General features: G+C 43.5%; 1 protein-coding gene across 1 annotated transcript in view; it reads right to left on the reverse strand.

Moving 5' to 3' along the window:
- Window positions 1-18,343, reverse strand: part of XPO4 (exportin 4) — a 151,153-nt gene that overhangs the window by 16,036 nt on the left and 116,774 nt on the right. Inside the window, exons 8-13 of the mRNA XM_069759103.1 lie at window positions 16,949-17,106; window positions 16,670-16,844; window positions 11,828-12,004; window positions 4,076-4,218; window positions 2,095-2,240; window positions 668-845 (exon numbers count right to left, since the gene is read on the reverse strand). Of these exons, the coding sequence (XP_069615204.1) occupies window positions 668-845; window positions 2,095-2,240; window positions 4,076-4,218; window positions 11,828-12,004; window positions 16,670-16,844; window positions 16,949-17,106 (977 nt within the window). The remainder of the gene's footprint in view (window positions 1-667; window positions 846-2,094; window positions 2,241-4,075; window positions 4,219-11,827; window positions 12,005-16,669; window positions 16,845-16,948; window positions 17,107-18,343) is intronic.

Here is an 18,343-nt window from a genome sequence, read left to right on the forward strand (position 1 = left end):
GGCCTTCACAGAGCAGAGAATGAATTACACATAGGAGGACTCAATTTACGCAATTTTTTGAGACAATTGGTCACTCAGGATTTTATTTAGAGGAATTAGACTACAGGCACCTGAATTACAAATGCAGGTCATAATTTTCAGACTTATATTTTTAAAATAATTAGTAAATCACGTTTTAATTTTCCCTTTCACTTCAATATACTTGCTACTTTGTGTTGGTGTATCACACAAAATCCCGATAAAATACATTTAAGCTAGTAAGTGTAACACCCAAATTCTGACGCAAGTTTTCTTGAAACGATAGTTGCACTTTAAAGAACGTCTTATTAATTAAAGGGTTATCCAGGCAAAATGAAAGATTCAAAGGAGACTTTAAAACAGCCAAAAAAAATACTCTACAGAAGGAGACGTCATGTTTCCACCAGCAGCAGGACTGCTGCAGCCACAGGACGGATAGGAGACTTCCGCAGAGCGTCAATGAAGTTTTTCGGATGACGCAATGCCAGACGCAATGACAGCTGACCGGTTGGGGTGCTAGGTGTTGCACCCCAACCAATCTCATATTGATAAACCTTTGTGAGGACTGCTCCTCAATATTCGATGCCTGGATAAACATTTTTATTAAAATAAATAAATAAATACATTTCCCGAATGATTCCGGACTGACCTGATAACGGAATCTGTCCTGTTACACCCAGGTATAGAAGATGCTTTCTCCCCAGGAGATCCCAGGATCTGCAGTGTCGTATTGATGTCCACCTCGGTTGATTGTTTAATTGAATATTCCATTATTGCTGGAGGTATTAATGGAGTCTCGCCCTGAACATCATCAGCCAAGAGGTAGCCTGCAGCGACAGATATAAGGTTAGTGTGAGCACTTCTTAGTCTCCAACTCCCAATTGTTTTTATAGGCTATAACTCGCTCTATAAAACAAATCTGTAAATCAATGAGTGAACGGTTGTAAGGACACAAGCCGCTCAGTGTGATCGGGGGCTTCATACACACAGGCCGGCACTTCGTAGCCATCGTCACAGACTGCTCCGGTGACACCGCTTGTAATGTGATACAATAGGGAAGCTGAAGGAAACTGACTTGACCTCAGCTGGGAGGTCTTCCTTGAAGATCCCAGACTAACCCTGTCTGGAACCTCCTGTACAAAGAGACTACTCCACGTTGACCCCAGGAGGCTCCGATTGTGTCACACAGATTATTCCGGGACGCTCTCAATGGAGCCAAACTCGCCCCAGGGCTTATACTCAACACCACAATAATACTACGCACTAAAGAATTGTGTTGCATAGCAAAAACTAGGAAAGGGATCAACCATCAAATGAATGGATCCGATAAATAAATATTTACATCTGCACATTACAGTATAAGCAATGTGACCGAGATTTTACATCATCTCATCCACTTGCTGCTGAGAAAATCTGCACAGAAGTTGGATTACATGTCAATTTATGCTGCAGATATTTCCCTTATTCTATGGACTATTTCCTTACCGCTTACGTAGAAAAGGCAAATTTTTCAGCAGAATTTAAGACCATGTCAGAAAATATTTCACTTTCTAAAGGGAATCTGCCAGCTTGGAAATCATAGTGCCCTCAAAGGCTGACCAGATAATAATAATAATAATAATAATTTTATTTATATAGCGCCAACATATTCCGCAGCGCTTTACAAATTATAGAGGGGACTTGTACTTGTACTTGGACCAGACAGATAGAGGTAGGTAAATATCTACTATGACTTTCTAAGTATTGCAATCCCTGCGGATTCTCGGCTCCGAGGTCCAATGGATGGTCTTATCAGTGACTGACAGCCTTCCTTGTATAAGTAGAGAGACCGCTGTCAGTCGCTGACAGGACCGCCCACTGGACCTCTGACCCCAGAAGGAGCTTCAATGCATAAGACGATACACTGAATCTTTCCCTACAGACTTCTATCGATCTGCTGAGCTCCTCCTGCTCCACAACTTTCCCGTAGATTGCACTACATTTCCAGTTTCCCCTAAATCCCAGCCTAAAATCTGTGCAAACCTTAACATTGGTAAAGGAACCATGGAGATAAGTTCATGAAGTAGTACCACTAACCTGTAACTAAAATGAGCCAGTGAATGTCCTCGTACAGATCATCCAGCACCTTATTGTCTATTGACCCTGTGCCCGGTGAGGCCAGTAACTGCTGCTGGTGCCTTTGTAGCTGCCCGTGAAGTCTCGTTACTCGATCCTCTAATAAGCTGAAAGACAAGTTACATGTCTCATTTTACCAATCTGTGCAGTCATGTTTATTTTCTACAGCCTCTATGAATCATAGTACATAGCAGACTGCAGGATGAGTAATGGACGCACCCCTCAGTCCTCCAGGAGAGCCTGTAACACGTCTCTTCTTCTGAACCAGCTAAGCTCATTTATAACCAGCCGAGTCTGAACTTTGACTAGTTAAAAAATCAGCTTCAAACGTCAATCATGAAAAACGGGATAAGGGTTACAGACTGTACCGTCAAAACAGGCTTACTTATGGATTTGACTGCTTAAAAAGGGTCAAACCTTTTTTTTTTTTTTTTAAATATAAAAAGTAACCAATGGAAACCCATCCAGACAAAAAAAAAGCCATACTTATGGATGGAATCCATCCTCTGCTCCATCGATGGCGCCACGGCACTGTCCACCGAACCGGAAGTGATGATGTCATGCCACTAGTGACCCGACTGCTGATAGGCTGCAGGGTCAAGAGGTTGTTTCCGGTCTGGTGGTGACTGTCAGCGCAGCAGAATAAGGCAGATTCTGAGGGGGAAGGATTTTTTTTTTCTTTTAATTCATGCATTCATCAGCATGGCTTCCCATGGGTCATTTTTATTAAAGAGTGAAAAACCCCTTTAAATCATTCTGCAGCCATCTATGTACACTGATCCATAGAGGCTGTGAAGCCGGATTGTTTCATTAAAATGTTGTACAATATTATGAAAATGTGTTCTAGGCCAAAATACACGGGGGGAGCCATAAAGTGTCCATATACAAGTGCTTAATGCATGATTAAGGCTAAGTTCACACTAGGATTTTGCTGCGTTTTTTAATGAAAATTTTCAGCTGCTTTTTACAATACCAGCAAAGCCCATGAAATTTCAGAAATCCCATGCACACACATTGTTTTTTGTCATTGGTATTTTGTGCTTCGTATGGTTTTTTTTGGACATAGAGCATGTCACTTTCAGCATTTTTTCTACATTTTTCACCCACTGACTTGCACGAGTGGTGAAAAAAAACACAGGAAAAAAACTCAGGTATCATATTTTGCAGCGTTTTTTTGTACGCATCTATTCTATGGAATAGGATTTTTTTTCCCCAACACTAAACTTTATCAGCATGCACAAGAGAAAAATCCAGCATGCCAAAACCGCCGCAAAAAAAAAAAGGAAAACATGCTTTTATTCTGCAGCTTCTTTCCTGCCAAGAGATCAGGTTTTGCTGTAGAAAAATAAACCTGCAGAAAAAACACCCTGTGTGAACTTACTCTAACAGTGGTCCTTTGCATAAATTCTTAAAGGGGTTTTCCATTTTCAAGAAAAAGACCCCAAACGCTGTAAACCTCCTGAAATAAGCATATCATGTACTCGCCCTCCCCCACGTCGTGCGCTGGCTCTAGACCATTGCTCTGGCCGCCGTGTTTTGGCTGCAGCACCGATTGTTAGGTTGATATTGATTACATTGGCGATACGCGCGGAGCAGCTGTAGACGACACGACTCGCTGAGGACAGTGAACGGCTGCGGCGGTGACAACCTGTTGACACAACGTCAGGGCTGCTGCCAAAACACAGACACCGCAGGAGCGGCTAAGAGCCAGCGTTGGAACCTTGAGGGACAGGACCCGATTCGTTGGTTACAGCGTTTGGACCACTTTCCTAAAAATGGAAAACCCCTTTAAATGAATAAGTCTTTATGTCCATTGTACATTAATGTGTAAGAAAAAAAAAATCTATATCTCCTATACAGGTAATATTCTTGAAATGTACCATTTCTCAAAAAGGTTTCAGCAGAAGTCTACGGCTAATAAAAAAAGCAGAATGTCCCCTACCTCATCAGCAGAGGTATGCAGTGATCCGCCGCTATCCTCCCCAGCATGCCCACACTGGACAGCTGGTCAGAAAATAAGTCGCGGTCGTCTTCCTGAATTTCATTTATTTCTTCCTCCTCTCGAGAGGCAACTCCATTAGCAGTCTGGGCAGTAATAAAAGAAAATATAAAAAAAAAAATATTATAATAAATATTCTATTACAACAAAACTAAAAATTATTTTCCATGCATAAAAATATATATTGTAATAGACAATAATCATATATAATTTTTAAAAACACATTCCTGTCTGACTAAACTAGAAAACTTCTTTTTTCCTGTTTTTCAGATTTGCTACCAGTTTATGATTAGAATTCTAGTGTGTTTGTTTTATACAGCCCAACATGCAAAGAGCAAACAAGATAATGGCTACAGCATCTAATACGAAGGGCCTTATTTCCTCCAGTTACAGGACATTATTACCCTTGTATCTGGATAAGCATCTCATGTTGGTCAGAGCAGAGTGGGAAGAGGATGTCGGCCCCATATCTGAGGAAAAATGGAACGAAATACTACAAACACCACCTATACTCTATCCGAGTCCCAAATTTTCCTTATCCACAGGGTCTATAAGACACCTAATATAGTGTTTAAAATTGGGGCTTGGACTGAAGACTCGTGTCCGAGATGCGGTACGGATGGGGACCGTCTGAGGCATATGCTATGGGGATGTGTTGATATAGGCCACTACTGGGTGGGGGTGACCCCTCTGATTAAACAAGTATTCGGCATACACATACAACTTGATCCTAGGGCGTGCATACTGGACCTTCTGGGGGTGGGGGTAGATTTAAGATCCCCTGTGACTACCGCCATTCTGAGAATACCATTTCTGGCCAGGAAATTGTTAACATTGCACTGGTTAGACCGTAATCCCCCAACATTGGAGGAATTGAAACCTAAAATAATACCATACGTCTGGAGAGAGGTACTTACATTAAAGGGAACACCATAAGAAAGTTTATACATATATGGGACCGGTTGCTGGTCACCCCTGGGGTGGCATCTGTGGATCTACTGGCTATTTCGGCTTTTTAAATATTGTATGTTGAGGACATGTATTTTCTGTTAGTGAACACACAACCAATACTAGTTTTGGAATAATCCCCGTATTTAATAACGTGTCACCAGTCTTTGGGAAAATCTTCATTTGGACAAAAATTGATAACTTTGTTTGGCACGGACTACCTTGGCAGGTATAGGACTATACAAACTTTAATGGTTAAACTTGTTTTTGTCAAGTTTATTGCGTTTGTGCTATATTGTATGTAATTGTTTATAAAATCAAATAATCAATAAAAATGATCTGATTTTTAAAATAAAAAGCCCTCCACATTGGTCCTCTAGGGTAGCCCTCCACATTGGTCCTCTAGGGCAGCCCTCCACATTGGTCCTCTAGGGCAGCCCTCCACATTGGTCCTCTAGGGCAGCCCTCCACATTGGTCCTCTAGGGCAGCCCTCCACATTGGTCCTCTAGGGCAGCCCTCCACATTGGTCCTCTAGGGCAGCCCTCCACATTGGTCCTCTAGGGTAGCCCTCCACATTGGTCCTCTAGGGTAGCCCTCCACATTGGTCCTCTAGGGTAGCCCTCCACATTGGTCCTCTAGGGCAGCCCTCCACATTGGTCCTCTAGGGCAGCCCTCCACATTGGTCCTCTAGGGTAGCCCTCCACATTGGTCCTCTAGGGTAGCCCTCCACATTGGTCCTCTAGGGTAGCCCTCCACATTGGTCCTCTAGGGTAGCCCTCCACATTGGTCCTCTAGGGCAGCCCTCCACATTGGTCCTCTAGGGTAGCCCTCCACATTGGTCCTCTAGGGTAGCCCTCCACATTGGTCCTCTAGGGTAGCCCTCCACATTGGTCCTCTAGGGTAGCCCTCCACATTGGTCCTCTAGGGTAGCCCTCCACATTGGTCCTCTAGGGTAGCCCTCCACATTGGTCCTCTAGGGTAGCCCTCCACATTGGTCCTCTAGGGTAGCCCTCCACATTGGTCCTCTAGGGTAGCCCTCCACATTGGTCCTCTAGGGTAGCCCTCCACATTGGTCCTCTAGGGTAGCCCTCCACATTGGTCCTCTAGGGTAGCCCTCCACATTGGTCCTCTAGGGTAGCCCTCCACATTGGTCCTCTAGGGTAGCCCTCCACATTGGTCCTCTAGGGTAGCCGTACCATGTTGGTTTTCACTGCAGTGGCCAGTATCCTTGCCTCTTCTGGCATTTACTAGGCCCTGTAATATCATGATGCCCAGTAAACACCAGAGGTGCCCAGGATGCTGACAGCAGAAGTGGACGACTGCCCTAATCTGGCGGCCACAGAGGACCGATCTGAACGCTGGGCCAGGACAGCGTAAATTTCTTTGATCTAGTCATTCTTCAATGATAGATGTTCGACTGCGGACTGTTCACACAGGGGAAGTTGGAAAGGTGAGGTGTGTATGTGTCTAATGCAGCAATTTATCTAACAAGTGCCACGGTGCGGCAAGTGGTCAGGTGACGAATGTCATTTTTCAAAGGGAGTTGGGAAAATAAGAGATGAAATTTCATTGGCAGCTTCACAAGAGAGAGTCCCCAGTGCCACCTGTTGTAGAGGTCTACACCATCAGTCTTTGTCTGACCCTTTAATGACCTGGAAAAATGATAAACTAGGACCTCCTCTAAAAGAAAAAGACAACGATCTGCAAATAGCTGTTACAGCGCACCTACCTCCAATAGGTGAACCAATCTATCTTCCTATGGAGGAGGGTGGATTTGTAGAGATGGTTTTGTGAATCAATCTGTCCCCAGGACCATCGGCCATGGCAGTAATTTTTGGCTGCCAGATGAGAGCCCTGCAAACAGCCTTCAACACAAAAGCATCCGTGGCTCTTCTTTTGACTAGCCGACCTGGAGAGACACTCATGCTTCACACAGCAACAATACCGTCAGATCAGGCTGACTAATCAAAAAAGGAGCAGAGGATCCTAGAATGTTAGAGTCCAGGGTCATCGTGTCCAATGCAGGATTCACTAAACTATCTTAGACAGGTGTCTGTCCAGCCTCTGTTTGAAGACCTCCATTGAAGGAGAACTCACCACTAGAGTTGAGCAAATATGTTCGGATTCGGTCGCCGAACACGAATTTGACATATTTGTGCCATATTGCTACCCTATTATGTTTGATGATCAGTTCCGAACACATTCGTTCATTTCTACTCCCATTGTCTCCAATTACGTTCGTCGACTAAATTAAAAAAAAATATTTGCCGCCGATCGTAATCGGAACAGAATTTTGAAAAAATCGCTTAACTCTACTCACCACCTCTTTTGGCAGTCTGGTCCACCCATTGATCACCCTCGCTGTCAAAAAATGTTTTTTTTTTCGAATATCTAATATGTATCTTCTCCCTTTCGGTTTCACTCCATTGCTTCTCGTGTTTCCATGTGCAGATGAGGCTGCGGTTCGCGGGGCAAAGGTCCGATTAGCATAAATTCCCAACGTGGCCACTAGACAAGGCTCTGTGAATCGCTTTACATTGTGTCTACTAATTTACAAAAAACTTTTCTGTTTTTCAAGACTCCGTAAGCCAACTGGTGGAGTAACGTTACCCCATAAACCGAAGTCAGGACTGTGTAACACAATTTTTTATATTTATATATTTTTTTTAAATCTGTGCAAAAAAGTAAACCATTGCCTAATTGTACTATACAACTCAAGGCTCAAAAAATGGCGGCATATTAATGGACGCAGGCATGCAGCAAATGTCAGGGTATTCTCTGCGAGGCTGCGATGCCATCGCTAATCACGTTACATTATGCGCATATGAAAATTAAAGTGGGTGCGGAGCATTAGCCGGGCATCCCAGAGAAAAGCTGCTACACACTTCAGCACTTCTCTCCGCACACTTCCCGGATTCCTGTCTCTCCTTAATCTAAACCACCAAACACGTCTCTTTTGGTGACTTCAAAGCTGCAGCTGCCGGCTACAGAGAGCTTCCTATCCATTTGTAAGCCCTGGCTACCGCTTTGAAACCAAGTCGAGCTGCGGCATGTCAGCTGTGCTTTAATTTGCTACTTTGAGCTAAATAACTTATTTGATAGAGCAAGGCTCCCCCCGTCCTATACAGGACACTTGTTACTCCAATTGCATCAGCATTTTGCCCTTCGCATCCTATATATATGGATTAACTGCGCGACATGCCTGCAACAAAGTACAGAGTTTTCAGGAGATTATCCGCTCTAGTGTCAGGGTGAAGAGTTGAAAAGGAATCAGAGGACATGGCGTACTAGTCACCATGTAGCTCCCTACTGACGAGTCATTACAGATAGATGCATCCAGGCTTGGACTGGCCCACCGGTTACCATCCACCTCTCGTGTCTCCCCTTTTCCCCATAGTTTGTAAGCTTGCGAGCAGGGCCCTCACTCCTCCTGGTATCTGTTTTGAACTGTATTTCTGTTATGCTGTAATGTCTATTGTCTGTACAAGTCCCCTCTATAATTTGTAAAGCGCTGCGGAATATGTTGGCGCTATATAAATAAAAATTATTATTATTATTATTATTATTATCCTCCGGTGGGCCATCACACTCTTAAACGAGCAGTACTTGGCACAATATACTTGAAACACTATGTACAAAGGCAGCATCTTATTCGTTTAACAAGTCCATTGTTATAGAAATTTGTGATTGAGGATATTGTCACATTTACAGTACAGACCAAAAGTTTGGACACACCTCATTTAGGCTGTGCGCACACATTGTGGTTTTGTCGCGGTTTTTCCCCGATAAAAACACTATAAAACCGCAAAAAAACGCATACAATAAGCATCCCATCATTTAGAATGAATTCCGCATGTTTTGTGCACATGATGCGTTTTTTTCCCGCGAAAAAAAACGCATCGCGGCAAAAAACGCAGCATGTTCATTAATTTTCCTTTTTTTTGCAGATTTACATACATAGTAACATAGTTAGTAAGGCCGAAAAAAGACATTTGTCCATCCAGTTCAGCCTATTTCCCACTCCAAAATGCATTGGGAAGTGTCTGGAAAAAACCGCGGCAAAACCGCGGCAAAAACGCATGCGGTTTTCTTGCTGATTTCTTGCAGAAAATGTCCGGAATTCTCAGGAATTTTCTGCAAGAAATCCTGAACGTGTGCACATAGCCTTAAAGATTTTCTGTATTTTCATGACACTGAAAATTGTATATTCACACTGAAGGCATCAAAACTATGAATTAACACATGTGGAATTATATACTTAACAAAAAGTGTGAAAAAAACTGAAATTATGTCCTATATTCTAGGTTTTTCAAAGAAGCCACCTTTTGCTTTGATGACTGCTTTGCAAACTCTTGCCATTCTCTTGATACAAAAAAATGAGAGAAGGCAAATGGTGATATTTTTTTTTAATGAAACCCTACTACTACAAAATTGTTAGCCCTAAATATATTTTTTTTATAATTAAATTGTCCCTGAAAGGTGGACAACCCATTTAAAAGTTCTCTGCATGTGCAGTCGGTTGAGTGTTACACTGTGCTGAGAAAACCTTTGTTGCTAGTGAATTGGAGCCTGCAGTGATAGAATCACAGCAATCGGCGAGTTACTGCTTATACAATGATAAGCCAGTAAAGATTATATGCTAGCATATATATGCTGCTAGCAGAGGCAACGTTACCTCTGCAACATGGTGGAGCCACAGGGGGGACTGGAGCTGTCGGGATCCATCTATCCACCCATCTTCAGAGCGGTGCGAGAAGGCTCTAAAAACACAGAGCATGCTCCTTGCCTAGGTTACAGGCCACTCACACTTTATGATGGCCGATAACCTAGGTAACAAGTTGTACACTATTAAATTAAAAGTCTTTCCATTTTGGAGAATGGAGAATATTTTTAGTACCGTATATATTCGAGTATAAGCCGACCCGAGTATAAGCCGACCCCCCTAATTTTGCCACAAAAAACTGGGAAAACTTAATGACTCGAGTATAAGCCTAGGGTGGAAAACGGAGCAGCTACCGGTTAATGTCAAAAATAAAAATAGATACCAATAAAAGTAAAATTAATTGAGACATCAGTAGGTTAAGTGTTTTTGAATATCCATATTGAATCAGGAGCCCCATATAATGCTCCATACAGTTCATTATTGCCCCATAGATGCTCCATATAAAGCTGTGCCCCATATGCAATGCTCTGCACCGTTCATTATTCCCCCATAGCTGTGCCATATAGTGCTCTGCACCGTTCATTATTGTCCCATAGCTGTGCCATATAGTGCTCTGCACCGTTCATTATTGTCCCATAGCTGTGCCATATAGTGCTCTGCACCGTTCATTATTGCCCTATAGCTGTGCCATATAGTGCTCTGCACCGTTCATTATTGCCCCATAGCTGTGCCATATAGTGCCCTGCACCGTTCATTATTGCCCCATAGCTGTGCCATATAGTGCTCTGCACCGTTCATTATTGTCCCATAGCTGTGCCATATAGTGCCCTGCACCGTTCATTATTGCCCCATAGCTGTGCCATATAGTGCTCTGCACCGTTCATTATTGTCCCATAGCTGTGCCATATAGTGCTCTGCACCGTTCATTTTTGTCCCATTGATGTACCATAGAAAGCTCTGCCATTGCTGCTGCTGCTGCATTAAAAATAAAAAATGCCATACTCACCTTTCTTGTTTGCAGCTCCTCAGTGTCTCGTCCCGGCGTCTCTCCGCACTGACTGATCAGGCAGAGGGCGCCGCGCACACTATATGCGTCATCGCGCCCTCTGACCTGCACAGTCAGAGTGGAGAGACGCCGGGAAGATGGAGCGGCGCCGGGAAGATGGAGCGACGCCCGGCGTGTGGGACGGGGATAGGTAAATATGACATACTTACCTGCTCCCGGCGTCCCGCTCCTTCCCCCGGACAGCTGGTCTTCGGTGCCGCAGCCTCTTCCTCCATCAGCGGTCACCGTTACCGCTGATTAGAGAAATGAATATGCGGCTCCACCCCTATGGGAGTGGAGTCCATATTCATTTCTCTAATGAGCGGTCCCACGTGACCGCTGAAGAGGGGAAGAGCTGCAGCACCCGAAGACCGTGGGACGGCAGGGACAGCGCCAGGATCGCTGGGACTAGGTAAGTATGCCTCAGCACCCTCTCCCCCTCACCCGCCGACCCTGCCACCCACCGTGACTCGAGTATAAGCCGAGAGGGGCACTTTCAGCCAAAAAATTTGGGCTGAAAATCTCGGCTTATGCTCGAGTATATACGGTAAGCGTTAAGTTGCAAAGTTGTTTGTTTCTACAAACAATTCGTAATTTGATCAATTTCTGAATTTTTAGACCTAATATGCAGATGCACTTTTTTAGTTGGTTGAGTGCGAAAACCACTGCAAAAAACTTGTATTTTTTTCTGAAGTGGATTTGAAAAAAAAAGTTTTGGAATATTTATTTTTCCTGTTTTTTTTTTTTAATTTTATTTGCAGCGTGTGGTTTTTTTTTTAGCAGAATCAATCAGCGTCTGCTTTAAGTAATATATATGGTACTTTCTTTTTTTTCCCCACCAGGTGTTTTTGCAAAACTTCGAGGAAAAAAAAGTTTTAAAAAAGAAAATCAAATAACCTGTCATAAGCAGCAAAGTGGATTTTCCATAGAAATGAATAGACTTTTCCAAGTGTTTTTTTGAAGAGGTTTTACAGGGTTTCTTTAACGTTGTCAAGCTGAACAAGGGGAAGATTAACTTTAAAAAAAAAAAAACCTCACCAAGTTCCGGGTGCCATCTGGAGCAGCTAAATGGCACTGGATGTAGGAGTTGAACACCTGGACGGCATGCTGCGTGAAGAAGCCTTTATGGAAATGTTTATCATCTTGCACTAATGTGAGCCAGGACTCCAGCAGCTTATCATAGGCTTCCATATACACCATGTCATCTTTGTCAAGCTGCAAGTAAAAGAGAAAAAAAAAATAAAAAATTAAAATTATTGTCATATACAAATTACCTTTAAATATAAAATCATAGTATAAACGTTACTTATCCAATCTATTCTTTAATCAACCTGAATAATGAATCGGGTGATTTCAGGACCAATCCTACAGGAATAAGAGTATACTCTTACTAAGCTGCGGCAACCTTACATTGTGGACTGTGTATATAAACATACGGGTGTCGTATCATAGCCGCTAAATCCTTTATGCTTGCCGTATAATCTCCACAGTCTAGACGACCCAGTTCAAAGCTGCTGTGACTTGGTCAGGAGATCATATAGCAGGACGGCTGGAGAGCCGGCAGCTGGAGAGAGCTGTCAAAGCCGGGAGCGCTCCATGCACGCCTTGTTTTCATGCGGTGTATGAAGGTTTTTAAAAATGGACATTTCTGATCAGATTAAGGCGAGAGCTACGTTGTCCAGACAGTCCATGGATATGATACGATGCTTTTTGTGGAAAACAAGTGGCCTTTTGGCTAACCCCGATACCCCCTTAAAAAACATACGATTAATGTTACACATGCTGATTGGATATACAGGAATTGTCGTATTCCTGTCTATCATTTCATATGGAAAATGCATCTTCAGAAAGGAAGAGGACTTGTACTCAGGGCCATGATAAAGGGTACGCAGGGGAGGGACCCACCTAGGGTCTTCTGCCTCTCTAAGGGGGTGCACTTTGGGGTGGTGAACGCCATGGCTGAATGTCTGCGGCCGCCCAGCATCTTCGTCCAGCCGCAGACATTCAGCACAGTGACAGTCGGTGTAAATCACTCACCCTTCTATGTCCTGCGCCCCAGCCAAACCAGACATTTACAGAAATGTGTTTCGGGGTATATATCCCTCATCAGTGCAAAGCAAGAGCCCCGATTTGGCTGGAAGAAAGCCCTCTGACAGGAGTTTAAGGGGTAACATCCTATGGTTGTAGGGGTGAACGCCATGGCTGAATGTCTGCGGCCGCCCAGCATCTTCATCCAGCCGCAGACATTCAGCACAGCGACAGTCGGTGTAAATCACTCACAAGTCTATGTCCTGCGCCCCAGCCAAACCAGACATTATTTACAGAAATGTGTTTCAGGGTATATATCCTTCATCAGTGCAAAGCAAGAGCCCCGATTTGGCTGGAAGAAAGCCCTCTGACAGGAGTTTAAGGGGTAACATCCTATGGTTGTAGGGGTGAACGCCATGGCTGAATGTCTGCGGCCGCCCAGCATCTTCATCCAGCCGCAGACATTCAGCACAGCGACAGTCGGTGTAAATCACTCACAAGTCTATGTCCTGCGCCCCAGCCAAACCAGACATTATTTACAGAAATGTGTTTCAGGGTATATATCCTTCATCAGTGCAAAGCAAGAGCCCCGATTTGGCTGGAAGAAAGCCCTCTGACAGGAGTTTAAGGGGTAACATCCTCTCGATGTAGAGAGTGCCAAGCTGGCGTAAGGAGAAGCCACAGAGACAACTCATTAGAAACAGAGAAATTATTTTTGGACCTTGTTCAAAGCTGCCGATCTTTAACACTAACACTTTCTTACCACGTCGTACACCGGCTGAGGCATCTGAAGTTTCAAGAGGAAGCTAAATAATAAGCTATACCCAAACCAAAGGTAAAAATAAAAAAATATATACTGTGTCGGAACATCACCTTGTTTAAAGCCTGAAAGCACATCTACAATATAGATCTATTCTATAGATCTCTTCCTGCAGTGTGATCCTCTGGGTTGCTGGACAGTCGATCACATGGACCTATACGAGTGTAGCGCCTCAAGGCATTCAATGGCGTATGCAAAATATACCGCCAAGACCAATTTATTTGCCCCACTTTCATAATCGTCTTCTGACTGGTTCTCTCCGCTGGATCCTCAGCTGCTGGTCTCGTGATATATAAGATCAGATATGCAGATCAGTGCTAAACATTTTGCTCTGTCATTGGATTAGTCTTGATTATTGGATATACGCTAATTTTCTCATTAGGAAAAAATAAAACCAATCATGTCTAGTAGTGAAAATTAAGGCTCTGTTCACACGAAGCAGTCGCTCTGAGGCGGAAAACCACCTGCAAGACTAAGTGAAAGTGCAGGGACACCATGGAAAGATCGCTATGGTTAAGAGAAATTAATCTCATGTCAACGACTGGGCTGAAACTAGGTTAACAAAATCACTGAAAACACAGAACGGAGATGTATCCCATGAGAAAATTGCACACACACATTTTACAGTGGTGTGCAAAAGTATTCACCCCTTCTGCATTTTTTTGTGTTTTGCTACCTCAACCTGGAATTTAATTTTTGTGCATAACTACTCACCCCCTAAAGTCAGTACTTTGTAGAGCCTCCTTTTGCAGCATGTACAGCTGCAAGTCGTTTTAGACATGTCTCAATGACTTTTCCACATCTTGCCACTGGGATTTTTGCCCAATAATGAAGGCAAAACTGCTCCAGTTCCTTAAGGTTAGATGGTTTCCTATGGTGAACAGCAATCTTCAAGTCTGACCACAGATTCTCAATTGGATTAGTCTGGGCTTTGACGAGGCCACTCCAATACTTTTACACAATTCCCCTTAGACCACTCGAGTGTTGCTTTAGCAGTACGCTTTGGGTCATTGTCTTGTTGGAAGGTGAACCTCCATCCTAGTCTCAAGTTACTGACAAACAGGTTTTGCTCAAGAATATCCCTGTATTTTGCACCATCCATCATCCCATCGACTAAGACCATTTTCCCTGGCCCTGCTTCCAAAAAACTACCATGATTAGTGTCAAACTGAAACTAGTTTGTCTGCTTCTCCTATGTCTATGGGTCTCTTTGGGTGACCTGCTACTACAGTTTTTAATGTGATTAATACTATATTTTTGGCTACTGCTGGAGGATATTCTCTTTTTTTCTGCCATTTATCTCCACGTCCGAGAAGGGCACGGCTCAGTGCGCTGCCCAACAGATGAAGACTGCTAATCAGAGTTTGGTGAGCTGACTATTCCTGTACCCCATATTTCCTTCTGTTTTCCAAGTATTGCTTCTGAAAAACATCCCCACAGCATGGTACTATCACCACCATATTTCACTACGGGATGGTGTTCTTGGGGTGTTTTGGTTTGACGCCAATTTACTTTGGTGGCCAAAAACTTCAAATTTGGTCTCCTCTGACCACAGCACCTTCATTCATACATTTGGGAAGTCTTCCACATGTCTTTTGGCAAACTTAAAAGGTGCCTTACCATTTTTGTGTGTAAGTAAAGGCTTTTGTCTGCCCACTCACGCATAAAGGCCATCACTATGGAGTGTACAGCTGATTGTGGTCATATGGACAGATACTCCAGTCTATGCTTTGGAACTCTGCAGCTCCTTCAGGGGTTACCTTTAGTCTCTGTGCTGCATCTCTCATTAATGCTCTTATTGCCTGGGATGAGAGTTTTGGTGGCGGCCATCTCTTGGCAGGTTTGTTGAGGTAGCATGCTCTTTCCACTCGATGATGGTGTTCCACGGGGATCATCAGGGATTGGGATTTTTTTTTTACACTTTTTTAATAACCCAACCCTGACTTGTACTTCTCAACAACTTTGTCCCTGACTTGTTCGGAGATCTCCTTGGTCTTCATGGTGTTTTGTTAATGGCGTTGCAGCCTCTGTGGCCTTTAAGAAATGGTAAAGTGTATATACTGACAGACGTGTGACACTTAAATACCACACAGGAGGACTTTCTTTCGCTTAAGGACTTATGATGGGGTGAATACAAATGCAGATGCCAATTTATAGCCATTTGATCCTATAAATTAAATTTATGCCAATTTTTTTCGCACGTCACCAACTTAGACTATTTAGTGATGATGCACCACACACAAATCAGATCACAAAAACATTTAAACACAGGTTGTAATGTAACAAAATAGGTAAAAAGCCGAGGGGGTCAATACTTTTGTAAATAATATATTATACTAATATCCATACAAACACACACCATGGCCAAGAGACCACATCAGTAATGATGGCCATACTCATTCGATAAGTGCTGCCCGATTCTGCTGGTTGTTGTTTTTTTGGCAAAACCAGCTGACCTTGTAATGTGGGTGGAGGCAACTTTTAACTGAAAGCAGAAGCCTAGATAAAAAGAATTGTGCATGTTGGATACTGATATGCCTAATCCTTTTCTTCACCTTGGAGTTGAGCGTTAAAAAAAGGGACCGTCAGCCCAGAATGAACATGTTAACATGAAGCACACAAGCTCTGTGCACCCTTGGCTCGGTCAAACATTTCCGTGCACCTTCCCACCATCTCCACCCCCTTTTCTTTGAGTGACAGCTCTGACATTATAGAGCCAGAGAAGCGATGAAATCGATGGAAAACAAGTCGGTGGGAAGGGGCACTTAAATGTTTGGCCACCCCAAGGGTGCACCGAGCGCCTGTACTTGGCACAGAATGACTGTTCAAACCGAATCCCTTTAATCAGAGGCGTCTCAGGTCGCCTATCCCCAGCGTGTATGTGCATCATGTTATGGAGAATAATGTCCAAAGCACTCGGGAATAGGTATGTCTTCTCATAAATACAACCCCTATCCCCACTACAATGCCCCGGGTCACCCCGACTTCTGCCAGATCAAACGTTCACTCGAGTCCGGAGCGCCATTACTTACTATTTCCTCCAGGGCCGCACTTCTTCCAAAGGAACATGTGAGGTGTGTGAGGCAGTTCACGAAAGACGAGAACAGGTCGTTAGGAATGGCAGTCAGTATATTGCGCGGAAAAACGGTGATTAAGTTACTGATAATATTGGAAATTCCCACCGCTTCCGAATCTTCTATTTCTATCCTGAACAGAAAAGAAACAAGTTAAAAAAAAACAAGAAAAAAAAAAAAAGATAAAACTAAGTCACATGTGATGACAGAAAATAGCTGAACAGGGACCATACGCACCCATTAATGGTATTTAGCAATCCTTCAATGAAATGTGCCAAGTAATCGACTTGTGACCTCTCGTCGGGGAAGATGGGTCCGTGGAGAGACGCGAGCTGTGCCAAGCATTGGAGAGAGTCTTGGGCCATGTCGGAGTCTTCCCTGATTTTCTGATGAACCTGTAGGGAACACGGCACTTTCACAAGAGGAACGCCACTTTGCAAAAAAAAAAAAAAAAAAAGAGGAAAAAAAGTTTTCCGAGTTTGCCAGGCGAGACGAGCAGCGGATCTCTAATCCACGCTAAGATCGGCTGCGGTCTCCTTTTCCACCGGTCTCGCACTCATAATTTAAAATAGCTAAAAAGAGTTCCTGGGTGCTACCTTCATCTTGAAGGCCGAGCTAAAACAGATGCCAGCCCGAGACTCGCCGCTCCTTCTAAAAACAGCAGTCATGACAGTTATCTGGATTATGCCAGCTATGCCGGAGCTACTGCGTCCGGCTAAACTTAGATGACAGTTTCCAATCAAGTGTGTACGGACGGACGCAGCTTTGATGGAGGTAAACACCGCAGGGAGTTAATCAGGGGTCCGGGCGGAGGCCGAGCCTTCCACTCACACAGCCGTCAATCATTCACAACACTTAATACGAAAGGCTGAGCGCTCCCAACGCCGCCGGTGGCCATCTTCCAGCCAACTGCATGGTCACCAGTGCCAGGACACACTTCACGAGATCACGTTATGTAGCGCCCCCAAGTGGTAGCAACCTGCACACTAGTAAGACATTGAATGGGCGCTACTGCAGGAAAAATAAAATCAGGAGGAAAGAAACAAACTGTGCACATGTTCAGGATTTTTCGCGTTTTTTTCGTCCGTTTTCCGCGGGGAAAACGCATACATAAGCATCCCATCATTTTTACTGCATTCTGCAATTTTTGTGCACATGATGCTTTTTTTTTTCCGCAATTAAAAAAACGCATGGTGGTAAAAAAAAAAAAAAAAAAACGCAGCAGGTTCATTAATTTTGCGGATTTTTCATGTTTTTCCCGCTATTTAATGCACTGGGAAGCTGCAGAAAAAAACGTGTAAAAAAACGCGTCAAAAATGCAAAAAAAAAAAAACGCATGTGGATTTCCTGCATAGAAAGTCCGATTTTGTTCAGGAAAATTCTGCAGAAAATCCTGACGTGTGCACATAGCCTAAATCTTAATTTTGGGATATTTTTGGTAAATCTTATTTTGTATCGTCAATAATAGACATTGGTTGATGTGTTTATTACATACATGTGCTCCCACACCGGGTGACTTGGATTTTTTATGATTTTTCTACGTTTTAATAAATATGACAATGGCGCAGCATTTGTTCCCATGATGTCGGGATTCATATTACCGTAATCTTGGTTGTGTTCGGTGTTGCAGGT

This window comes from Ranitomeya imitator, chromosome 3 (genome assembly GCF_032444005.1).
Source record: "Ranitomeya imitator isolate aRanImi1 chromosome 3, aRanImi1.pri, whole genome shotgun sequence".
NCBI classification, from domain to species: domain Eukaryota; kingdom Metazoa; phylum Chordata; class Amphibia; order Anura; family Dendrobatidae; genus Ranitomeya; species Ranitomeya imitator.